The sequence below is a fragment of the Rhinoraja longicauda genome, chromosome 26, assembly GCF_053455715.1.
Source record: "Rhinoraja longicauda isolate Sanriku21f chromosome 26, sRhiLon1.1, whole genome shotgun sequence".
Classification (NCBI taxonomy): Eukaryota; Metazoa; Chordata; class Chondrichthyes; order Rajiformes; family Arhynchobatidae; genus Rhinoraja; species Rhinoraja longicauda.
Genome location: NC_135978.1, coordinates 31705505 through 31732417, shown reverse-complemented (window position 1 = coordinate 31732417; position 26913 = coordinate 31705505). Strand labels below are relative to the sequence as shown.

Here is a 26913-nt window from a genome sequence, read left to right as displayed (position 1 = left end):
GGTTGGGAATATTTGAGCTGCTGCCTTTGCACGCGGCACTTTGCATTGGATGGCATGCATGGTTTATTATTGCACTGCTGTGGAGCAGTAGTTGCATAGGATGGCATGCATAATTTATTATTGCACTGCTGTGGGGCAGTAGTTGCATTGGATGGCGTGCATGGTTTATTATTGCACTGCTGTGGGGCAGTAGTTGCATTGGATGGCATGCATGGTTTATTATTGCACTGCTGTGGAGCAGTAGTTGCATTGGATGGCATGCATGGTTTATTATTGCACTGCTGTGGAGCAGTAGTTGCATTGGATGGCATGCATGGTTTATTATTGCACTGCTGTGGAGCAGTAGTTGCATTGGATGGCGTGCATGGTTTATTATTGCACTGCTGTGGAGGGAGTATTGGTGTGGATGCGGTGGGTGAAGTGGGGCTGCACGGCTGTGTGACTGACGGCCTGACTGACTGACTGGCGGGCGGGCGGGCGGCCGCGCGCGCGGGCGGGGTGAAGGGTGACAGGAAGCGGCGGCGGCCATGTTGGCCCCAACGCCGCGCTCCGAGCAGCTTTGTTGTGGCTCCTTCTCCCTCTCCCTCTCCTCCCCCTCCACCACCTCCTCCTCCGCCGCCGCCGTGTCCCGCGGGTGAAATGGAGGCGACCTGGGGCGCCTTTATCTTTCAGGTGAGGCCGGGGTGGGCGGCGCGGGGGGAGGGAGGGAGGTTTGTCGTGGCTTTACCCGGCCGGGGTGGCGGTGGCGGTGGTGGCGGCGGCGGCGCCGGCGGCCTGGACAGGCGGGCTCCAGCTCCAGCTCCAGCCCCGGCCCCACAACACAACACTCACTCACACACACACACACACAGGCTTCCACTCCCAGCACGCAAACAACAAAACACGCGGGAATATAATGCATCCATCTCCAGTTCCTACTCAACAATTACAGTGGGTTTGTTTACCCCAAACTGCAGTCCAACACTTGCAATGCATTTATTTACTTTAAATGATTGCAAAAGACCAAGGATTTGTTTACCCCAAACGGTCGCAATACATTTGGTTCCCCCAACACTTACAATGCGTTTATTTCACCTAAACTGCAGTCTAACACTTGTGCATTTATTTACGCCACGCGATCGCAATGCATTTGTTTACCTCAAGCTCCAGTTCAACACCTGCAATACAATTATTTAGCCTGATCTGCCTTTCACTGTCCAACACTTGCACTGTACTCATTTACTCCAAACTGCAGCCAAAAGATTGCAATGCATTTCTTTATCCTAAACTGAAGTACACCAATTGCAACGTATTTGTATACCCCAAACTTCAGTTCAACACTTGCAATGTATTTATTTAACCTAAACTTTTCTCCAACTGTTAACAATACACTTGTTTACCCCAAACTGCAGTCTGACAATTGCAATGCGTTGGGTTATTCTAAAGTGCTGTCAAGGTAATTAATTTTGCATTCAATTGCAATTTGTAAAAGCAAGTGTCTGTGAAGCAATAACTGTTTTATTTCATTATGGAGTTGTTTTCCTTCTTTCTCATCTCATAAGTTGCAGATCCCTTTTGGTCAAGTGGGATACTAGTCTGTACCCATTCTCTGACAACCATCTTTTTTCCTCATGTATATTTGAAACTTTTGATTCCAGACACCAAAAATTACATTTGCAAGTGCAACTAAACTGCAATTTTATTCAGTTTGCTTTAAGTGCTATGCAAATCATTAGGTATTTTCATATTCTAGTTTGCTGCTTTTCTAAGTGTTAAAATAACGGTAACACAGTTCTAATGCATTTTAAACCTGTTGATGGCAAGCAATGTTTTGAATTGTTTCCACCTACCACTCACTTAGACGAAGGTGCAAAACCAAACAGAACAGATTAATCCAGGCATTTTTGCAAAAGTCATCTTTGCAGTGAATATACTTGCTGAAAAGATTGCTCGTTTGTAAAATGTATGGCCTTTTCTGCTTTTCAAAAATAAAATGTTGAGATAGTCTTGACAGTAGAAAAATGTTTTATTGATGTTGGCCTGCTTGTCCTCTGAGGTTTATATTTCCAACTTTTCAGTTTGTAATTTGATGCAGATATTTTTCATTGTGTACAAATATGATTTTAAAAACTAAGACACCCAGTATCATATGGTTTGGTATTCAGTTTTACTTTGTGACAAAGCTGGCTGTAAGTGAGAGTGCATCATTTGTGTAAGTCCACAAGTGTGTGTGCAGAGTTTGTATAAATCTGTTGCCATAACAATCCCAACACATTTTTGTGTTTGCACTCTTTGTGACATTGGCTGATGTACATTATTGCAATTTGGCATAAAGTGACGGAGACAATAAAGTGATGGGGACAGTAACATTTAGACAAGGAAATGTAGATGCTAGAATCTTGCATAGAATACAGTGCTGGAGTAACTCAGTGGTTCTGGCAGCATCTCTGGAGAACATGGGTAGGTGACTTTTCGGGTCGGGATACTTCGGACTGCAGTAGGAATTACAGGGGGAGCAGTGAGAGTGGCTCTCACAAAACTCCTGTCAGAGAGAGGGGGGAACTTCTTCAAAGTAGGCTTACCTTGAGGAGAGTTCACAGTGGAGCAGAAAAATGTAGACACAAGGAACTGCCGATGCTGGAACACAAAGTGCCCGAGTAACTCAGTGGCTCAGGCAGCATCTCCAAAGTCACTCAGGAGATTCAGATGCAGCTTAATTCTTTTTTAGGTCTGCACTTGAATTAGCTGGAGAAGGAATTGCAATGACTAGGCCACTGTTCAGGGCGAGAAAAGTTGTCATAGTAAAACAGTGCACAACTGGGCCCATTGGCCCAACTCGCTGATGTTGCCAGGACTAGACGGTGTGAGCTATAGGGAGAGGTTGAGCAGGCTCGGCCTTTATTCCATGTAGCGCTTGAGGATGAGGGGTGATCTTATAGAAGTGTACAAAATCATGAGAGGAATAGATTGGGTAGATGCACAGTCTCTTGCCCACAGTAGGGGAAATTAAGAATCAGAGGACATAGGTTCAATGTGAAGGGGACAAGATTTAATAGGAATCCGAGGGGTAACTTTTTCACACAAAGGGTTGTGGGTGTATGGAACAAGCTGCCAGAGGAGGTAGTTGAGGCTGGGACTATCCCATCCTTTAAGAAACAGTTGGACAGGTTCATGGATAGGAAAGGTTTGGAGGGATATGGACCAAGCGCAGGCAAATGGGACGAGTGTAGCTGGGACATTGTTTGCCGTTGTGGGCAAGTTGGGCTGAAGGGCCTGTTTCCACACTATCATTCTATGACTCTAATAGAGCCATTCACAGTTTACATATACATGAAATAAAGCTCTGTTATACTGTTATAAAGGATATAACATGAATAATGTTTAGTGCAAGGTAAAGTCCGATCAGAGCTAGTCCGAGGGTCTTTCATGAGGTAGATAGTAGCTCAGAGCTGCTCTCTAGTTGTTGGTAGGATGGTACAGTTGCCTGATAACAGCTGGGAAGAAACTATTTCTGAATCTGGAGGTGTGTGTTTTCGCACTTCTGTATTGCAGCAAGGTCACGGTTCAACCATGGCGTCATTAAATGATGAGACTGGTTGAAGGGGCGTAATGCATTCCAGCTCTTCGTGTATTTTGAATTGTGACCACAACTTGTATGTGTGTGATGCATTAAGTTCAGGTGCAGGTCCACCACCGTTCTTCTGGCAACTGATGGTCCGACACCACCTCTAATCTGGACAAAATAAGAGTGCACTTGAACTCCCCCCCCCCCCCCCGGATGTCCTCCAAAAATGTGGCCCCTAAGCCGGGTGAGGTGGCCGATCTCTACCTCATCGGGACTTCTACGGCCCATCCGTTGGGTCGAATTTGCCTCCTGTGGCCGGGGCTCTGGAACTCCGGAGCCGGCAGGTCTGCTTCCGCGGCCGACTTTGCGAGCCAGTATCTCGGCCCCACAGGCCCATGGCGTGTACGTCTGCCCCCCCCCCCCCCCCCGCATTTTCAGCAGTTTCTGCAAATTTCGGGTCGGCGGGGGATGGCCTGGTAGTCCTGACGGGAAAGCAGCACCTCTTGGTATTTGCAAGGGCAACTCGTCAACTGGCACCCAGGCTGCCTGTGGAAGAAATGCAAATTTTATTGTAAATTTAGTTTATATTTAATATATGTTACATTTATGTCTCTAGCAGTCCATCGTGCTTTAAAGACACGGGAGGGGGAGAATTGGTACATCGGAGGCAAGCTAGTTGTTAAAGGACAAAAATCATGAAGGGATTAGATAGGGTGAATGCACAAAGTCTTTTACCCAAAGTAGTGGAATCAAAAACCAGAGGAGATAGTTTAAGGTGAGAAGGGCAAGATTTAATATGAACCTGAGGGGCAACATTTTCTCTCAGAGGGTAGTGGGTATATGGGAGGAGCTACCAGAGGAGGTAGTTGAGGCAGGTACTATAATGACATTTAAAAGACACTTGGACTGGTACATGGATAGGAACAATTTAGAGGGACATAAGTCAAATGCAGACAAATGGAATAAGTGTAGATGGGGCTTCTTGGATGGTATGGACAGGTTGGGTTGAAGGGCCTGTTTCCATGCTGATTGACTATGGCAAGCTGAGTTTGTGGTGGTGGATGAATGCCAGAAGAGATGGAGGAGAGACTGGGCAAGAGTTGGTTGTCTGGGGGGAAAAGCCGGTGGGAAATTTGTCTGACCATGCTCCAGGAAGGCTGGAATACCAGGGTAAGGAACAGGGGAAAGGAATACACCGCAGCCCGGAACTGGTGAATGTGTAGAATGGTTGAAAGTTTGGAGCATGTAGGATTTGTTGTTATTGAGTATCAGGACATTGGGTGAATGAGACCAAATGTGTTGAATGAAGCATGGGGCCTGATTCCATTTCTCCATAAATGTTTAGTTGAAGAGGTTAACAGGCATGTTCGAGAAGTTGATCAATGCCTTAAGGTAACATGTTTTTATGTAGGGGGGGATGTCATTGAAACTTACCGGTGAAAGGCCTGGATAGAGTGAATGTGAAAATGATGTTTCCACTAGTGGGAAAGTCTATGACCAGAAGCTATAAACTCAGAATAAAAGGACGTACCTTTAGGAAGGTGATGAGGAAATTCTTTAGTCAGAGGAGGTGAATCTGTGGAATTCATTGCCACAGACAGCTGTGGAGGCCAAGTCAATGGATATTTTTAAGTTGGAGATTGACAGATTGTTGATTAGTGTGGGTGTTGGGTTATGGGTAGACGGCAGGAGAATGGGGTTGAGAGGGAAAGATAGACCAGCTATGTTTGAATGGCGGAGCACGTCCTTTTATTCTGAGGCTATGGCCTCTGGTCCTAGACTCTCCCACTAGATGACACATCCTCTCTGCATCCATTTATTGTTTTTGTTTCTCTGCTTCGTAATTTTTAATTCAGGGAAAAATGAAGATAATGTTTCCTCATCAATTTTACCATTGGCAATTACTTGCCAATCGAAAGATATGGTTTAAGGTAAGAGGAGCAAGATTTAACACAAACCTGAGGGGCAACATTTTCATTCAGAGGGTGGTGGGTTGATAGAACGAGTTGCCTGAGGAGGTAGTTGAGGCAGGTATTATAACAGCATTTAAAAGAAACTTGGACAATTTCATGGATAGGAAAGGTTATGGGGCAAATGCAGACAAATGGTTCTAGCATAGATGGGGCATCGTGCTCTGTATGGATGGGTTGGGCCGTAGGGTCTTATGCCGTGCTGTATGACTCTTACAATGTGGACCCCGACTACGTCCTCGCCTATAACATTTTATGTTAAATACTGCAGAGCCTGGAAATGTGAGATAAAAGCAGACGATACTGAAAGTATTCAGTAGGCAGGCAGGCAGGATCCGTAGAAAGAGAAACAGTTAAAATTGTGGGTTGGTAAAGGCCAATTTTCAGTAGTTTTGCTCTTTATTCTTGTACTTCCATGTGTAATATTGAGGCAGAAATCCTGGTTAAGATTTCTTTCTCTTGATTCTCCCCGAGTTCTATGTTCTGTCACTTTCTCTTCCACCCCCTCCCTGCACACTGGGGGCAGTTTTGCAAACTCGCACGTCTTTGGAATGTGGGCGGAATCCTGAGCTCCCGGAGGAGACCCACGTGGTCTCATGGAGAATGTACAATCTCCACACACAGCGATACCCATATATCCACCACTCCAAGTGAATTCTGGTGTGCCTCTCTCTACGCAGTTATCTATGAGTCTTGTCTAACAGCCAGGTTTTCAGACTTTCTGCACTGCCTTAGTAGGCAAGGATTGTTGACGTGCAGGTGTGGGGATTTACCAGGTAGTGATTTGGTGCCAAGTTGGTTGGCTGGTGTAATTTGTTAGTAATTTTGTCGCCGTTTCGGACTTTATCTTTGGAGGCAGGGTTTAGTTTGAATGTTGTGAAAATGCTGGAATTTTGTGGATGCAATGAAAGTTTTTATTTGCTTGTAAACAAAATGGTCTCGACCCAAAACGACACCTAATCCTTTTTTCCAGGGATGCTGCCTAATCTGCTGACGTTACTCCAGTCTTTTGTCTATCTTCAGTTTAAACCAGCATCTGTAGTTTCTTCCTGCATAGGTGTAGGGCAGCGCACGGTGGCGCAGCGGTAGAGTTACTGTCGTGCAGTGCTTACAGCACCAGAGACCCGGGTTCAATCCTGACTACGGGTGCTGTCTGTACGGAGTTTGTACGTTCTTTCCATGACCATGGGGTTTCTCTGTGATCTTCGGTTTCTTCCCACGCTCCAAAGACGTACAGGTTCGGAGATTAATTGGCTTGGTATAACTGTAAATTGTCGCTAGTGTGTGTAGAATAGTGTTAATGTGTGGGGATCGCTGGTCAGTGTGGACTCGGTGGGCCGAAGGGTCTGTTTCCGCACTGTATCTCTAAAAGCTTTTTTTAAAGTGCCTATGTTTGGCAGTGACTTTCTCCTGCTAAGTTAGGAATCCATTGAGGCAAGTGTATCTTGGAGCACCCCATTACATCAAATTGGGGAAGGTACCAAATGATGCGGAAATTCAACGTCTGTGGACTCCTTTTGGCTAATGGCCATGCATTCTTTCTCCTGTTATGCATTTAGTGGTTTAGTGCCCTGTAGGGTTTGCTCTTTGGAGAAAGTCGGGAAGGGGCGTAGTACTGCAGTGCTTTACTGGATACTAGACTGGAGTGGACCCACTGGGTGCAAATCTCTGCTGCGGACGGTCCTGTTGGCGCGGCAACCCCCGTTGGGTAGAACCCTCCACTGAGTGCCTGGCAACCCTCCACCATCTGACAATCCGTGGACGCGTTGCCGGCCGGGGAGTGTTCCCTGGGGCTGTGGGTGGGCGAGGGGGGACAGGGAAGGTTAGAGGGAGCCACTCACCTCGGCCCCGTACCGCCAGCGTTGCAGCCAGAGCGAGCCGTGGACCCAAAGCCTCCCCTGCAGCTTGGCAGCGATGGCCATCTTGGGACCCTCTGCCGCCCTGAACCACGGGAGGAAGGTCAGGTGCGGGGCATGCTGGGACGGGCGCCAGTCCTCCGGGAGGGGTAGGAGCGCATTTATTTAAGTTAGCGGCAGCTCGTCGGCACATCAACACACCCCCCCATTGGCCGCAGGCTCGACGGCTCAGGCTCAGCAGCAGTGGCAGCTCGAATGAGACAGCCGTTTATTTGAGAGGGAAGAGCGGCAGCGGCGCTCCCCCTACGTGGGACCCGGACCAATCGATCGTCAAGCGGGATGGAAAGACATTTATTTTTAAAGAATGCAATAAATCTCTCTTTAAAATAAAGCGTCTTGTCTTTAAAATCAAAATGAAAATGTTTTTTTTTAATGAAGTAAACACTTATCTTTAAAATAAAGTTCAACGAGGTTCAACGAGATCTGGGTGTCCTAGTGCATCAGTCACTGAAAGGAAGCATGCAGGTACAACAGGCAGTGAAGAAAGCCAATGGAATGTTGGCCTTCATAACAAGAGGAGTTGAGTATAGGAGCAAAGAGGTCCTTCTACAGTTGTACCGGGCCCTGGTGAGACCGCACCTGGAGTACTGTGTGCAGTTTTGGTCTCCAAATTTGAGGAAGGATATTCTTGCTATTGAGGGCGTGCAGCGAAGGTTCACTAGGTTAATTCCCGGAATGGCGGGACTGTCGTATGTTGAAAGGCTGGAGCAATTAGTCTTGTATACACTGGAATTTAGAAGGATGAGGGGGGATCTTATTGAAACATATAAGATAATTAGGGGATTGGACACATTAGAGGCAGGAAACATGTTCCCAATGTTGGGGGAGTCCAGAACAAGGGGCCACAGTTTAAGAATAAGGGGTAGGCCATTTAGAACGGAGATGAGGAAGAACTTTTTCAGCCAGAGAGTGGTGAAGGTGTGGAATTCTCTGCCTCAGAAGGCAGTGGAGGCCAGTTCGTTGGATGCTTTCAAGAGAGAGCTGGATAGAGCTCTTAAGGATAGCGGAGTGAGGGGGTATGGGGAGAAGGCAGGAACGGGGTACTGATTGAGAGTGATCAGCCATGATCGCATTGAATGGCGGTGCTGGCTCGAAGGGCTGAATGGCCTACTCCTGCACCTATTGTCTAAAGCGTTTTGTGTTTAAATTAAAAGTTTTCTTTAATGAAATAAATCTAAATGAAAATGGCGGTTCTTTTTAAAGAAAGGTCCTCCCGGCGCGAGGGCTCAGCAGCTCCCCCCCACCCCCTCATTGGCCGTCACTCTGGCGGGTCCAGCCCCCAGCGGTCATCGTGGGCCTCCCCCTCCCTCATTGGCCGTCACTTGGGCATGTCCCATTATGACGTCGAACTCTGAACACGGCCAGCGTCAATTTAAAAGGCAATTTTTTAACTTTAAAATGTCTACAACTTTAAAAATATAAGACCAATTTGAATGAAACTTGTATTAAGGTAACCCCAGGACAAATGTGAGAAAGGTGGTCCTAAAATTGTCGCGCTGTTGTGTGACGGGGGCACAAAAATAAGGCATCATCAAACAGGCATGATCAAACAAACAAACAGAGTTTTAGTAATATACTAGACCAAGTGGACCCGTTGGGCCCATTCCTTGTAGAGGGGGAACAGGGAAGGGGAGAGGGTGTTACTGAGTGAGCCCTGGACCCAACTGTATTGGTGTAGCACCCTCAATCCCCCCCCACTCAATCCCCCTTATCCCCCCCATCTCCCCCCACCGACCCAGTTCATCCCCCATACCCCAGCCCCACTTGTCCATCCGCTGCCCTCACCCCCACTCCCCCAGCCCTGCCTCCACCCCCATTCCCCCTCCCTACCCCTATTCCCCACCTCCCCTGATTCCCTCCTCCCCCATCTCTACTCTCCCCTCCTCCCCACCCCCACTCTCCCCTCCTCCCCATGTCCCCCACCCCCACTCTTATCCTCACCCCCACCACTCCCCCCTCCCCCCCATATCGCCCCTCCCACCACCACCACTCTCCCGACCCCCTTCCCCCACCCCACTCTCCCCCACCCCACTCTCTCTTCCCAACTACCCCCACCCTCCCCTCCACCCACTCGTCTGCCACGCCCACTCCCCTCCGTGGAGCCGTTGGTTGCGAAAGGCACTTACCAGTGCCCGTGCGTTCAATGCTGACTGCCGACATGCGAGTCTCCGCCGGGGCCGGGCGAGAGGTGCGAGGGAATTACTGAGCGCGGGTGGGCAGCGGTGCTGCTGGCGACCATCTTGTTTTGGCGAGTGAGAAGCAAATGAAGTGGAACGTGGCCCATTGTGACGTCATACGCTGAGGACTTTCAGGAAATGGGTTAGAAAGTGATTTTTTAAACTTTAAAATGTCTAGCTTTAAAAATGTAGCTTCAATTTGAATTAGATTTGTTAGACATTATGGCCAGGATAATGGTGAGTAACGTGGTGCAAAAAATTGTGGTGCTGTAGTGTACCGTTTTGGCTGTGCAAACTACTCACATACACACCGACAGAATTTTAGTAATATGTATAGAATATAGATATAGATAGATTCTAACCTAATGCGTGCACGTGGGTGGTTTGAATGTGTTGCAGTATCTACCAGCATGTAGACGGTCATGGAGTCATATAGCTCGGAAATAGGCCCTTCGACCCAACTCATCAATGCCAACCAAGATGCCCCTTCTAAGCTAGTCCCATGTGCTTGCATTTGGCCGGCTTCCCTTTAAACCTTTCCTATCCATGTCCCTCACCCTGGTGTCTTTTAAATAATCTTGTAGTACCTGCCCCAACTACCTCCTCTGGCAACATGTTCCATATACCTTCCACCCTCTGAGTCAAAATGTTGCCCCTCGGGTTCCTATGTATTATATCTTTCCCCTCTCACCTTAAACCTACGTCCTCTGGTTATTCTCTGCACTCTTTCCAGCTTCAAAGGTAGCGATACACAAACATTTCAGTAACCATTAAACATTCTTCCATGTCCATCAGATATGATTAAATAAATTCACTATAACATAAACTTTTATTTATCAGCAACTGATCATCCCATAATGTGGCGGTGGTGGAATGTTGGTACCTAAATATTAAAATGAGTCGTGCCCTTAAACTGTATTTTTAGTAGGACTCAACGTGTCAAAAATATATTAAGTTACTTTGAAGTGTAGCTTTATGTTGGCATACTTGACGTGGAGACCACTTTAGCAGCAATGAGCTGAATCACCACGGTCTTCTGTGGTGTCTCTACTCCTACAGGTGGTGTTTTGGATTCGCGCAGGTCTTGCTTCTATGGAAAGATGTGCCAGTCCCCAGAGAAGCAATGTAGCAAAATATGCTGGAAAAATAGCAGCAAACATAACGGATTGGGCAGATTGCAGTTACCTCTACGCAGTAGAAAATTACTAAAGTTGAAAATACACAAGCCAGTTCTAGAATAACCCCTTCCATATCTCTAGAATGCCTCTCCTCTGACTCAGCCTGAAGATGGGTCTCGACCTAAAACGTCACCCTTTCCTTCTCTACAGAGATGCTGCCTGTCCCGCTGAGTTACATCAGCATTTTGTGTCTTATCTATCTGATTGGTTAGTATGTGTAGGAAGGAACTGCAGATGCTGGTTTACACCATCGATAGACTCAAAATGTTGGTGTAACTCAGTGGGTCAGGCAGCATCTCTGGAGAAACTCAGTCTGAAGAGGGGTTTTGACCCAAAACATCACCTATTCCTTTTCTCCAGAGATGCTGCCTTACTCCTGCTGAGTTACTCCAGAATTTTGTGTCTACATGAAGGTTCATTGGGTCACGATGTGTTTATTGTGATACAGGTACTCTCCAGGTTACGATGGTTTGACTTGTGATAGTTCGACTTTGCGATGGTGCAAATGGCAGTGGCCCGTATGGAGCTGCCGCTCGCTTCTGGACACTTGATCGCACATTTCAATGCATTCTCGACTTACAATATTTTTGGTTTCCGATGGGTTTCTCGGAATGGAATCCCATCGGAAGGTGAGGAGTACCTGTAGTAAGATTTTAGACTTTAGAGATACAGTGTGGAAACAGGGTCTTCAGCCCACCAAGTCCCCGCCAACCAGCAATCACCCCATACACTAGCACTCTCCTATGCACTAGGGCAGTTTACAATTTTTTAACTGAAACCAATTAACCACAGTCTGAAGAAGGGTCTCGACCCGAAACGTCACCCATTCCTTCTCTCCCGAGATGCTGCCTGACCTGCTGAGTTACTCCAGCATTTTGTGAATAAATCGATTTGTACCAGCATCTACAGTTATTTTCTTATATATATTATTTAACCAACATGTACCTCTTTGGAGTGTGGGCGGAAAACGGAGCACCCTGAGAAAACCCACGCGGTGAATGTACAATCTCCATACAGACAGCGCCTGTAGTCAGGATGCAACCCGGGTCTCTGGCGCTGTTGGGCAGCAGCTCTGCCGATGCGCCCAACGATCTGCCGACTGGAAAGATCTTGGGTGCATCCAGTGAGCTCAGTTTACAAGATATATCAATGTAGTTTAGTTTATTACAATACAATACAATATATCTTTATTTTCATTGTACAGGGGTACAACAAGATTGTTAATGCGACTTCCATACGATGCAATAAATTAATTAGCTAATCAACAGAAATTTAGACAACCCAGAGAAACAAAATTAGAAACAGTTAAAACAGAATAAAGTGCAAATAGGTCTGTGCCGGGTTGATGTGTGACGTGACGATCTGGCTCAGCAGGACCGGTTCAGAGCAGCTATGGCCCTGGGGATGAAGCTGTTCCTGAGTCTGGATGTGCGGGTGTAGAAGGCCTTGTAGCGTCTGCCAGATGGTAGAAGTTCGAACAGACTATTGCAGGGATGCGAGGAGTATTTATGAATGCTGGTGGCTTTCCTGAGGCGTCGTGCATTGTAGATGCCCTCCAAGGCTGGTAGCTGTGTCCCAATAATTATCATGTATACCAAGGTACAGTGAAAAGCTTTTTGTTGCCTGCTATCCAGTCAAGGAACAGACTTTACATGATTACATTCAAGCCGCCCACAGAGCTCGGGTAAAGGGTACAACGTTTAATGCAAGGTAAGTTATGATTGAAGATAGTTCAAAGGTGTCCATTGAGGTTGAGGGGAGAAACAAAGAACTGCAGGTGCTGTTTTATACCAAAGATAGACACAAAGTGCTGGAGTAACTCAGCGGGTCAGGCAACATCTCTGTAGAAAAAGCATGGGTGACGTTTCAGGTTGGAACCCTTTCTCAAACTGCGCATGTTGATGGGAAGTCGAGACCATACAAGAGCTGGTGAGAGAATGGTTCAGTTGCCTGATGACATCTGGGGTATTGTATGTCTAATAAGAGGAAAAATAACCAACGATTTGTGAAAAGTGCATCTTAGTAACAGTTAAGTTGTTATCTTTAAGCATCAGTCCCATTGTTTAAATCTATGCTGTATTATAACCTCCACAAATATTGCATGATCCATGCCTTTGTTACAGAACTGCAATGAATAAAATGAAAAAAATAACATTGCTGGTTGTTTTCCTTTGGCTACAGCTCACTCTGAGATGTTGAGCATCTGTTTTAAAAAAATCAATTCCAGTCATAAAATATTTCCTCGATCATCATCATTTGCAATTTTCTTTATTTTTACTGCATTCCTTGAAAGTGGCGTCACAGGTAGTGGTGGTCATAAGGCACAAAGTGCCAAAGTGGCGTCACAGGTAGTGGTGGACTGTGGGTAACGGAATTTCGTCCAAAAGACTTGTTTTTTTGGATGATAATAAAGGTTATTCTGATTCTGGTCAAAAAAGCTTTCGACACTTTGGCCTTAATCGGTCAGAGTATTGAGTATAGTCATTGGGAGGTCATGTTGCAGTTATGTAAGACGTTGGCGAGGCCACTTTTAAAGTATTATATTCCGTTTATAGGAAAGATGTGGACAAGCTGGAAAGGGTGCAATAAGATTTACGAGGATGTTGCCAGGACTCAAGGGCCTTAGCTATAGGGAGCGGTTGAGCAGACTTGGAATTTATTCCTTGGAGCGCAGGAGGATGATCTTATAGAAGTGTTCAAAATCATGAGAGGAATAGATCGGGTAAAAGCTCAAAATCTCTTGCCCAGAGTAGGGGAACCAACAACCAGAGGACATAGGTTAACGGTGAGGGGGGGGGGGGGGGAGCTTTAATATGAACCGGAGGGGTAATCTTTTTACACAAAGGGACATAGGGTGGTGGGTATATAAAATTAACTGCCAGAGTATTATTGTAACGTTTATGAAACATTTAGAACATGGATAGGACAGGTTTGGAGGGATATGGGCCAAATACAGTCAGGTGGGACTAGTGTAGATGGGGCATGTTGATCAGTGTGGGCAGGTTAGGCCAATGGGTTTGTTTCCATGCTGTACGACTCCATGACTTTATAGTTGTGCTGAAATGGAGCCGTTGAAATTTATGTATGCTATTTCACACAATATCAGGGACTGAGTTCACTCGCAAATGTTGTGGTTTTCTCTGCTTTTAACATGCTAGCTTACACCTGAGGCACAATCAGATATAAATGGACACTGAGGTGAAGAAAATATTAAGGAGGGGTGGCCAAAATTATGGTAAAAGTGAATGATTTTAAGGGGTAGAGGAGGCCAAGGATGAAGCAGGGAACAGCAATGAATGAGATCTGCACAAACATCTCTTCATGGAGGAGAAAGTCACAGGCAAACATGTTCCCAATGTTGGGGGAGTCCAGAACCAGGGGCCACAGTCTAAGAATAAAGGGGAGGCCATTTAAAACTGAGGTGAGAAGAACTTTTTCACCCAGAGAGTTGTGAATTTGTGGAATTCTCTGTCACAGAGGGCAGTGGAGGCCAATTTATTGGATGAATTTAAAAGAGAGTTAGATAGAGCTCTAGGGACTAGTGGAATCAAGGGATACGGTGAGAAGGCAGGCACGGGTTACTGATTGTGGATGATCAGCCATGATCACAATGAATGGCAGTGCTGGCTCGAAGGGCCGAATGGCCTCCTCCTGCACCTATTTTCTATGAACAGGCAGGTAGGACATGGAATGGGAGAAATTGAGAGACTGGAAACAAATTTTAGTTTAGTTTATTGTCATGCATGCAGTGAAAATCTTTTGTTGCGTGCTAACCAGTCAGCAGAAAAACTATACATCATAATCATACTTTATTAGCCAAGTATATTTTGCAACATACGAGGAATTAGATTTGCCATACAGTCAAACCAATAAAAAACAACAAAACACACAAAATACATTTTAACGTAAACATCCACCACAGTGACTCCTCCGCTTTCCTCACTGTGATGGAAGACGAGAAAAAGTTCATAACCGTATAAAGTTCATGTTTACAATCGAGCCGTCCACAGTGTACAGGTAGATGATGAAGGGAGTAACGTTTAGTGCAAGATAAAGTTATGTTCTTATAACGTCCAAACTTGCGTTACTTGAAGCAGATTGCTGGCAGTGAAGTTTGTATTTCAAAGCATGGCCTTTTGAGGGAGGTAGCAGTGAAGCTGGAGAGTTCTCAGTGCTGTTTGCTCCCTTATATTTACTTTATTTGCTCAGCTTTTCAGCAGAGCCCAAGGTTACTTTGAAGGAGGGTCAATCGTAGTTACCACTGTAATGAGTACAGAAAGAATCCAAAAGAAAAAGGCTTTCTTTTCTCCCCAATTTGTTGAAACTTGTGTTCACCCTTCTTCACATTTCCTGTAGTAGTAGATGGTTCAGTCGTAGCCAGTCTCCAACCTTCCGTGCTGCTCCAAAATCCGCAGCTCAACTTGTGAAAGCAACGGCAGGAATGTTCATTTTGAATATTTTCAACCGTACCTACAGTGTAACTTTCATTATAACATCCAGGGGGGAGGGGTTATTGCCGATTTACCTGGTTTGAGGGGGGGGGGGAGGGAGGAGGAGGAGGAGGAGGAGGAGGAGGAGGAGAGTGGGAGTGTCAACCAGGGGGAATTCACAGGCCGAGACCCCGGCCCCCACATGCGTTGCGTTAGGGACAGGCCTCACAGCGCCGGAGACCTGGGTTCGATCCTGACTACGGGTGCTGTCTGTACAGACGTTATACGTTTTGCATTCATGGGGAGATGTAAGTGAGGTTTTTGTTTCCTCTGGCCAGATGAGCAGTCTGCAATACAATCAAATGTCGGTCTCATTCTGCAAACGCAGATCTGCATTGCAGAAAGATTTTCAAGCCAATAGGGGGTCAGAATTTCAGTTCACTTGATGGTATTAAGAGCGTGCTGATCCAACTTGCTGTGTTACATGCTGCTTTAACGCAAGGATGCCCATGGATGAAACTGGCACAATATCCCTATCTCTCCCTGCATTCAAACAGCCCCAGCATACAAGGTCTGCATACGTACATGGTGAGTGCCTGGAGCGTGGTGGAGGTAGATACGATGGTGGCATCTCAGACTTTTCAATAGGCACGTGTAGGTGCACGGAATGGAGGGTTGTGAATTAGTTACGTGGTAACAGGCCCTTCGTCCCACCGAGACTGCGCTAACCAGTGATCCCTGCACACTAACACCATCCTACACACACTCGGGACAATTTACAATTTTACTAAGCCAATTAGCTTACAAACCTGTACGTCTTGTATTGGTCTTGATGTCAAGTTTGGCACAGATCGTGTGGGCTTAAGGGTTCATCCTGTTCGGTACTGTTCTATGTCACAGAGTCATACAGCATGGAAACCCATACTAACCAAGATGACCCATCGACACCAGTCTCTCCTGCCCATGTTTGCCTCATATCCCTCTAAACCTTTCTGTATAAATCCAATTATAGTAGTCAAGGTGTTTTGTTTGTCATATGTCCCAGACAGAAACAATGAAATTCTTACTTGCAACAGCGCAACAGAAAATGTAAACATGGTGTGTGGAAAGAAACAGCAGATGCTGGCTCACACCAAAGATAGACACAAAATTCTGGAGTAACTCAGCGGGACAGGCAGCATCTCTGGGGAGAAGGAATGGGTGACGTTTCGGGTCGAGAGCCGAACATACATAGTAATAGTAGTCTGTAAACAATATAATAAATGAGAAAAAAAGGTAATAGAAAATATAATAAACAAGAAAGAAAGTACCTGCCTCAAGTACTTACCCCCTCCGGCAGCTTATTCTGTATACCCACGACTCTCTGAGTGTAAGATGTTTCCCCTCAGGTTCCTATTCAATCATTCCCCTCTCCTTAAACCTATTCTATGAATACTGGGTCATTGTTCTCAGAGCTCATCTATTACTTGATTACATAAGTGGTGCATAGAGGTTGCTTTCCAGGTGCAGGGCATTGATCTTCCAGCTCGAGTGTTCTGGCACCAGCGAGTGACACTTGTGTACTCTTGGGGATAGAAAGCTTGCACCTGCACAAACATACTTGTGTTTTTTCTTTAAATATCATTGCGGCCTGTGTTCTGATCATGTTGTAATTCTTAAGAAGAGCCTGTTTTAAAATGATCGTCTGAGCGACCCGAAACGTCACCTATTCATAAGTGATAGTAACAGAACTAGACCATTCGGCCCATTAAGTCTACTCAGCCATTCGAGCATGGCTAATCTATCTCTCCCTCCTTACCCCATTCTCCTGCCTTCGCCCCATAACGCCCGACACCTGTACTAATCAAGAATCTATCTATCTCTGCCTTAAAAATATCCATTGACGGCTTCCACAGCCTTCTATGCAATGAATTCCACAGATTCACCACCCTCTGACTAAAGAAATTCCTCCTCATCTCCTTCCTAAAGGAACGTGCTTTAATTCTGAGGCTGTGACCTCTGGTCCTGGACTCTCCCACTAGTGGAACATCCTCCCCACATCCATTCCTATCTTCACTCTATATTCCTTTTCTCTAGAGATGCTGCCTGACCGGCTGAGTTACTCCATTTTTTTGTGCCCGTCTTCGGTTTAAGGCAGCATATGCAGTTACTCCCTACACATTAAAGCTCCAGTTGTTTGTGTGGTTCAGATGACACTTGGCACAATCGAGTGTGGTGATGTAGTCAGTAATCTTACTGATCTTTTCTGCCTGCAGTTCGTGTTGCCCTCTCGTCTCAACATAGTAACTGTTGCGGGGGATACCAGCCAATTGCATTTCATAGAAATAATTTCTCTCCCGTATATCCTGTGTATCAGCCCAGGTGGTGAATTTCTGCCAGGTTAAACCACTCTAGATGGATTATATATACATTGTCCTAGCAGAAGGTAGTAAGATAAAAAAATAGAAGATAGACACAAAATGCTGGAGTAACTCAGGGGGACAGGCAGCATCTCTGGAGAGAAGGAGTGGGTGGCGTTTCGGGTCGAGACCCTTCTTCAGACTGAGAGTCAGGGGGAGGGAAACTAGAGATATGGAAGTGTACAAAGAGCATGTAAGGTCTGAAAAGGACAGATCAAAGCAGACGATGATGAAGGAAATGTTCAAACCGGTTCATTGTTGGCTGAGAGGAAGGTGACAACGAGGCATACAAACAGTAACATTAATCAGGAGGACAGTGAAACTCGTCGGAGAACTAGGGTGGGGAGGGACGGAGAGAGAGGGAAAGCAAGGTGCCTGAACTGCTGAGTTACTCCAGCTTTTTGTGTTTATCCTCTGTGTATATCAGCATCTGCAGTTCCTTCCTACACAGTAAGATTAAAAAGCCTGGCTACTGTTACTGTCTCCTCATCTTGCTTGTGCACTGAAGGGAATTGTAGCACCACGACCAAGCAATTTTTTTAATGTTTAAAATAAATTCATGTATTGTCTATAGAACGGTGTTTGTAAATTTTCCAGATTGGTTGCATCTCCAGAAAATGAATATCCATATAAATTCACTTAAGACCCCCTTTTAATTATTGAAGAAAATGTTAACTGGTTGGGACTGGTATAGATGGGGCATCTTGGTCAGTATGTGCAGGTTGGGGCAAAAGGCCTGTTTCCATTCTGTATGACGTAGAACAATTTGGCACAGGAAGAATTCTGCCCACATTATCTATGGAAAACCTAATGTCAAGTTAATGCTCACAGCCCAAGTTCATTTTTGTTTTGAGCACAGCTAATCCACAAATTCTCACAAAGTTCGAAGAAAGATTAAAATTGAAGGTTATTGTACCAACTCAAACGATGACTGTTGAATTAGACATTGTGGGTAAGGCAAGTCAGTACATGACATCATGCTTCTTCACTACCAACCGTGAGGTCTTTTGTCCTGCATTTTGTCCATGTTTCGGGTGGGGATCTTCTTCAGACCCAGAAGACCCAGCCTGGTCCCAATCCGAAAAGTCACCTATCCATGTCCTCCAGATATGCAGTCTGGCTCGCTGAGTGACTCAAGCACTTTGTGTTCTACGCAAGATTCCAGCATTTGCAGTCCCTTGAGTCTGTGTGTCTTTTCTCCTCCTTCATTAGCTCATCTTATGTTAGTCATACAGCATGGAAATAGGCCCTTCGGCCCAACTTACCCACACCAACCAACATGTCCTTTTCACACTAGTTTCACCTGCCTGCGTTTTGGTCCATATCTCTCTAAACCTGTCCTATACATGTACCTGTCTAATTGTTTCTTAAATATTGCGATTGTACCTGCCTCAACTACGTCCTCCGGCAGGCCGTTCCATACACCCACCACCCTTTGTGTGAAAAAGTTCCCCCTCTGATTCCTATAAAATCTTTCCCCCCCTCACCGTAAACCTAAGTCTTCCGGTTCATGATTGTTGAGCAGAGTGTTTATCAGGCTGCAATGCCATCAACTCTCAGTGTTTGCATCGAAGGCTGCAAGCCAGGGTGGACACAGCAATTTATCACCATTTACTGCAGGAAAATCCCCATGCAGTGATGCCACAAAGTGGGAGTGATCCAGGCAACCTCAGCATTGTTACGTGATCCTTTGGGTTTGGGTTTATTGTTCCTACATGAACAGTGAAAAGCTTTGGGCGCTGAAGGGCTAGTTTCCACGCTGTATAGCAAAAATTAAAACTGCATAAATACAATGATCAAACTTGAGTACAATAATTAGAACAAAGGGGAAGGTACAGAGTGCAGAGTATATTTTAGTTCAGTTTATGACACGTGTCAAGGCACAGTGAAAAACGTTTGCGTGCTAACCAGTCAGCGGAAAGACAATAAGTGATTACAATTGAGCCATTCACAGTGTACAGATTTATGATAAGGGAATAACATTTAGAGGAGAAATGTTGCTGTGGAGTGGAGATTTAAAAGTGGCGGGATTGTAGTGTGTGATTGCAGATCTGCTTCTGTCACTAGCACACAAATAGTCTCTCGGCATTATAGCACACCAGCCCATAGAGAAGGTCCAATGTCCGCAATGGGGTGGAAGTGAAAATTTGTGGTAAACAAACTCGAGGAAACTCTTGTGTAGGAAGGAACTGCAGATGCTGCTTTAAACCAAAGATAGACACAAAATGCTGGAGTAACTCAGAGGGACAGGCAGCATCTCTGGAGAGAAGGAATGGGTTTATTCACAAAATGCTGGAGTAACTCAGCAGGTCAGGCAGCATCTCGGGAGAGAAGGAATGGGTGACGTTTCGGGTCGAGACCCTTCTTCAGACCCCAGTCTCCTCAGTCTCGACCCGAAATGTCAAGTCAAGTCAATTTATTTGTATAGCACATTTAAAAACAACCCACGTTGACCAAAGTGCTGCACATCTGACCAGGAAAAAAAAAAAGAAACATACAGTGGCGGGCAGCCAAACACAACGGCGCGGCCATCTTGAACAAAAAATCACCCATTCCTTCTCCCCAGAGATGCTGCCTGACCCGCTGAGTTACTCCAGCATGTTGTGTCTAACTTCGAGGAAACACTTCCCTTCTCGCACTCTGATTCTCTCCAGTCCCTCAATTCTTAAGTGACAAATCATTTTCCTCCTTGTTGGAGGACAAGTAACATACCTTTACTTGCTGGATACCAAGGGAAGCAAAAGTACCCTTTCTAGGGGACTCAGGACCTGGTAGTACCATCGTTAAGAGTATCCTGAAGGAGCCAGCTGCCACAGTCTGCTGTCTGATGAAGGATCCAACACTTGTTTTCTTCCCACCTGTTAAATATCCATCTGTTGGTGTCAGTATTGGCAAGTACAACTATTGCACAGTCCTTGTGCTGACCAAATCTCCAGAGAGCAGTGGAATATCGTGGCATCTATTGTCGTGGGATTGTAGTGGAATATTGTGGCATCTACTCCCATGGCAGAGGTTGCCATAGTACCTGGTATTCTAAAACAGTGTCCAACGTCTGGGGCATCAGTAATAACCAGAAGATGTAGAATTCACTATCTCCCACCCTCACCAAATAAAAAAAATCCGTGATCATCAGGCCAGAGGATCAACTTTGAATTGGGGTGAAGGCATGATCAGAAGATATTGCAGTAGTGACATCATGCTGATCATAATGTCTTATTTAGATTAGTTAATTGTCACGTGAACCAACTTACAGTGAAAAGCTTTTGGTGCGTGTTAACCAGTCAGCTGAACGACAATACATGATTACAATCGAGCCATCCGCAGTGTAAAGATACATGATAAAGGGAATAACACGAATAACGTTTAGTGCAAGATAAAGTCCAGTAAAGTCTGATTAAAGATAATCGAGGGTCTCCAATTAGGTAGATGGTAGATAGACACAAAATGCTGGAGTAACTCAGCGGGACAGGTAGCATCTCTGGAGAGGAATTGGTGATTTTTTGGGTTGAGACCCTTCTTCAGACCTCCTGTAGTTGGTGAATAGACAGTTAATTTGCATGATAACAGCTGGGAAGAAACTGTCCCTGATTCTGGAGGTGTGTGTTTTCACATTTCTATAGTGTAGCATGGTCACGGTTCATACTAAAGACCTGTACTGGAGATGCCTTACTGCTTGATACTCAATATCAGTTTAATTTCTTCCTGTTCAGGAGAGTTTCCCCAGAACTGACGAAGCACAAGCTAAATTAGATTTACAGTGCCCTCCATAATGTTTGGGACAAAGACCCATCATTTATTTATTTGCCTCTGTACTCCACAATTTGAGATTTGTAATAGAAACAAATCACGTGGTTAAAGTGCACGTTGTCAGATTTTAATAAAGGCCATTTTTATACATTTTGGTTTCACCATGTAGAAATTACAGCTGTGTTTATACATAGTCCCCCATTTCAGGGCACCATAATGTTTGGGACACATGGCTTCACAGTTGTTTGTAATTGCTCAGGTGTATTTAATTGCCTCCTTAATGCAGGTATAAGAGAGCTCTCAGTATCAAATCTTTCCTCCAGTCTTTCCATCACCTTTGGAAACTTTTATTGCTGTTTATCAACATGAGGACCAAAGTTGTGCCAATGAAAGTCAAAGAAGCCATTATGAGACTGGGAAACAAGAATAAAACTGTTAGAGACATCAGCCAAACCTCAGGCGAGCTTACAAATCGCAAAGGGACTGGCAGGCCAAGGAAGACCTCCACAGCTGATGACAGAAGAATTGTCTCTATAATAAAGAAAAATCCCCAAACACCTGAATGACAGATCAGAAACACTCTTCAGGAGTCAGGTGTGGATTTGTCAATGACCACAGAAGACTTCATGAACAGAAATACAGAGGCTACACTGCAAGATGCAAACCACTGGTTAGCCGCAAAAATAGGATGGCCAGGTTACAGTTTGCCAAGAAGTACTTAAAAGAGCAACCACAGTTCTGGAAAAAGGTCTTGTGGACAGATGAGACGAAAATTAACTTATTTCAGAGTGATGGCAAGAGCAAAGTATGGAGGAGAGAAGGAACTGCCCAAGATCCAAAGCATACCACCTCATCTGTGAAACATGAAGGTGGGGGTGTTATGGCCTGGGCATGTATGGCTGCTGAAGGTACTGACTCACTTATCTTCATTGTTGATACAACTGCTGATGGTAGTAGCATAATGAATTCTGAAGTGTATTGACACATCCTATCTGCTCAAGTTCAAACAAATGCCTCAAAACTCATTGGCTGGTGGTTCATTCTACAGCAAGACAATGATCCCAAACATACTGCTAAAGCAACAAAGGAGTTTTTCAAAGCTAAAAAATGGGCAATTCTGGAGTGGCCAAGTCAATCACTCGATCTGAACCCAATTGAGCATGTCTTTTATATGCTGAAGAGAAAACTGAAGGGGACTAGCCCCCAAAACAAGCATAAGCTAAAGATGGCTGCAATACAGGGTGCTCTGAAATAGGGGGACTATGTATAAACACTGCTGTAATTTCTACATGGTGAAACCAAAATGTATAAAAATGGCCTTTATTAAAATCTGACAATGTGCACTTTAACCACATGTGATTATTTTCTATTACAAATCTCAAATTGTGGAGTACAGAGGCAAATAAATAAATGATGGGTCTTTGTCCCAAACATTATGGAGGGCACTGTAAGTAGTGCTTTTTATTTATACGGACAGGAAGGTGCCTGTACGCACGATTAATAAACAGGCGTGTCATGTGGACCGGAAAAAGTGATAATGACGTTTAACTTTTTAGATGTATGCTGTACCGTCACTAAAAGAGCACTGGATTTAAAAATGATTCAGATTTAGTAATCAGCCTAGCAGTTGATGAACATTTATATAGCAGTAATGACTAACACAGCATGTTCAATGCAGCCTCTGAAATAACAAGATATCTATCTGACAGGGACTCAGCAAGATTAACGTTAACAAAGTTAGAAGTTGGGAGGTCATGTTGCAGTTGTATAAGATGTCGGTGAGGCCGCATTTAGAGTACTGTGTTCAGTTCTGAGCACCATGTTATAGGAAGGATGTTGTCAAGCTGGAAAGGGTACAGAGAAGATTTACCAGGATGATGCCAGGGCCAGAAGGTCTGAGCTATAGGGAGAGGTTGAGTGGGCTGGGACTCTACTGCTTGGAGCGCAGGAGGATGAGGGGGTGATCTTATTGAGGTGTATAAAATCATGAGGAATAGACCGGGTAGATACACAGAGTTTCTTGTTCAGAGTAGGTGAATCGTGGACCAAAGGACATAGGCTTAAGGTGAAGGAGAAAAGATTTAATAGGAATCTTTTTCACACAAAGGGTGGTGGGTGTATGGAACAAGCTGCCAGAGGAGGTAGTTGAGGCAGGGACTATTCCAACATTTAAGAAACAGCCAGGTACATGGATAGAACAGGTTTGAGGGATGTAGACCAAACGCGGGCAGCTGAGACTAGTGTAGCTGGGACATGTTGACTGGTGTGGGCAAGTTGTGCGGAAAGGCCTGATTCTACACTGTATCACTCTATGACTCTAAAATTGAGATGTGAACATGAAAACAGTGTCAGAAATGTGTGCCATCTTCAGCACCAAATCATTCCAAGATTTTAGTGAGGCATGAATATTAAAGATGCTCCAATAATTTTCCAAAGTTGACCCAGTTGTGGAAACCAATCCATGAGATTGATAAATAGTGCATTTAGAGAAATTGATTAAAGGTCAGCTAGAATTTATGCTGAAGAAGGAAACAAAATGTTGGAGTGACTCAGCGGGTCAGCCGCATCTCTGCGATTACTAAGTGGGAGGTATTTATTCACAAAATGCTGGAGTAACTCAGCAGGTCAGGCAGCATCTCGGGAGAGAAGGAATGGGTGACATTTCGGGTCGAGACCCTTCTTCAGACTGATGTCAGGGGGGCGGGACTTACTAAGTGGGAGACTGATTTATCTATAAGATGCCGTTGTAGTGGCCTGGCGGAGGCCAGAGAAAAGGCAAGACGCCAGGCAGTGTTTTGTTAGATTGCTTTATTAGGCTGTGAGCTGGTGCCCACAGCGTAGTTCTCCAAGGGAATATCCACGCCTTCCCTTGGTCTGGCTTTTAACTCCTTTCACCTGTCCGTCACGTAACGAGGGGGCTGACCCGAGGAGTGGCCTGATCCGCCACAGGACCCCCCCCAAGAACCGGAGGTACAAAACACGAGTTGCCCTCTCGGCGTCGCTGAGGCCGAACCTCCTGATAAGGAGTTCTTTCAGGCCCTTATATTTGTCATCCGCGGGGGGTTCATTAAGGTAGGGCTTTACTCGCCTTGCTGTCGCCTGGTCCAGGGCGCCGACGACGTAATAGTACTTCGTCAAGTCGACGGTTACCCCTCGCACAGCAAACTGTGCCTCTGCCTGCTGAAACCAGACCTCAGGCTCTTCGGTCCACAGGGTCGGGAGTTTGAGGGAGACGGCCTCGAGGTCGGCAGGGCCGAGGGCGGCAGGACCGGGTTGCGCGAGGGCGGCAGGACCGGGTTGTCCATTGTTCGACATCACTACTTGTGATGTCCGTCGAGGTCACCAATGTAGTGGCCTGGCGGAGGCCAGAGAAAAGGCAAGACGCCAGGCAGTGTTTTGTTAGATTGCTTTATTAGGCTGTGAGCTGGTGCCCACAGCGTAGTTCTCCAAGGGAATATCCACGCCTTCCCTTGGTCTGGCTTTTAACTCCTTTCACCTGTCCGTCACGTAACGAGGGGGCTGACCCGAGGAGTGGCCTGATCCGCCACACCGTCAATTTATCTATAATATTTATGGTGGGGAAACTGCTTCAGCATGTAACCACCTGATCACGTTAAATGTTTAGTCTATCAGAAAGGAGCAGGAGATGCTGAATACAGGTCCACCGCTGGTTTTCCGGCAACTGGCGATGCTGCACCTACTTTAATCGGACAAAATTACGAGAGTGCAGTTGAAATCACCTCCAGAAATTCCCCCGAAAATGTGGCGCCAAGTCCAGGCGAGGTGGCTGATCGCGACCTCATCAGGACTTCCACGACCGATCAGCGGGTTGAATCTGCCCCCTGTGGCCGGGGCTCCAGAACTCCGGCCCGGCCGGAGCCGTCAGATCCGTTCCCATAGCCGACTTCCAGGGCTGACTGTGCGGGCCGGTGTCTCGGCTCCTGTGCTGTCTAGGTGGACCGTTCCGTTCCAATTGGACTCCTCTCGGAGGCTGTGACCTCCAGTGGTCCGGCAAAACGGATAATCCAGAAAGGCTCTGGAACCAAGAAGCCGTACAATTGGTGGTGGATCTCTCCGTACTTTTATTTTAAAGAAGTAATATTGGTGCACTGATGGAAAGGCCATGGATCTATTTGGCAGCGTCGCATGCAGGAGGACACTCGCTAAAGTTAAACGCATGATATTAAAGCCATATTGTTGACCTGCTTAGGAAATTGGCTGAGCAGCAGGGAAACTAGGATTAATGGGCCGTTGCTCAAACTGGCAGGATGTGGACAGTGGTTGCCTGCCAGGATCAGTGTTGAAGCTGCAACTCATTACCGTCTTTATACTGGATCCTCTAACAGAAAGCCACATATCCAGCTCTTTCAGTGCCATACCGATATGCCACATTGAAAGCAGTGTGGCTGGAAATATTACATTATTGAAAAATTAATATATAACTGAGCAATGCTAACAGATGGGTTTCAGTTCAAATTAATATGGGGTCTTTTACATCGTACCTAAAATAGACTTTAAATGGTGAAAAATGTAAAATGGGAGTTTTAGAATACAGCCTTTTGGCCCACCGAGTCCACACCGACTAGCGATCACCTGTACACAATATACAGAAGCCAATTAACCTACAAACCTGTACGTCTTTGGAGTGTGGGAGGAAATTGGAACACCCGGAGAAAGCCCACGATTGAACTTGCGTGTTTGACGCCGTGAGGCAGCAGCTCTACCGCTGCGCCACTGTGTCGCCTTCAAGTTAGAGGTGGTGGAGACCTACGCACATGGACTTGTACAGCTATGTTGAAGGATTACTGTTGGCAGGGTGTGGGGGAAGCACAGTTGTACGGATTATAGCATAGATTTATGTGTTATTTGGACACAGTAGTGTGACCTGAAATTAAGAAGATTAAGAGGTGATTTTAAGTTTTAAGAACTACCAATTCTCCAGACAGAAGCAGTTACCACAGGTTTAGGAGCAAGGACCCCATTAAAAAATCCAAACAAGGTATTTCAGACATGAAACGAGGCATAGCTGTACAAAGTTTTGGAGAAAAAGGGTGGCACACAGTGGCACAGCTGACATGGCTGTTGCCTTACAGCGCCAGAGACTTGGGTTCGATCCTGACCTTGGGTGCTGTCTGTGTGGAGTTAGCACGTTCTCCCTGTGACCACGTGGGTTTACTCCTGGTGCTGCGATTTCCTCCCAAACCCAAAGACGTGCGGGTCTGTTGGTTAATTAGCCCTCTGTATATTGGCATTAGTGTGCAGGGAGTGGATGTGAAAGTTGGATAACAGAAATAGTGTGAATGGGTGATCGAAGGTTACGTGGGCCAAAGGGCCAGTTTCCATGCTGTATCTTTCAATCAAAAATAATTTAGAATTGTCTTCGACAAACTACAATTATTTTCTGCGTTGGTTGATAATTTTCAACATGAGCTTGTTCATGTGGAGTATGTTAGGTTATGGAGCAAAGTCGGGCTAAAATGCGAGGTCATTGATGATAACGGATAACAACAGGCTTAAGGGACAAAATGCAGACAGTGGAAATTTCGGAGAGG

General features: G+C 45.6%; 1 protein-coding gene across 5 annotated transcripts in view; it reads left to right on the top strand.

Moving 5' to 3' along the window:
* Positions 1 to 517: 517 nt before the first annotated feature.
* Positions 518 to 26913, top strand: part of LOC144606530 (vascular endothelial zinc finger 1-like) — a 66446-nt gene continuing 40050 nt past the window's right edge. For all 5 annotated transcript variants that reach the window (XM_078422775.1, XM_078422773.1, XM_078422772.1 and 2 more), the window contains exon 1: positions 518 to 672. In XM_078422775.1, the coding sequence (XP_078278901.1) occupies positions 640 to 672 (33 nt within the window). In that variant the 5' untranslated portion in view covers positions 518 to 639. The remainder of the gene's footprint in view (positions 673 to 26913) is intronic.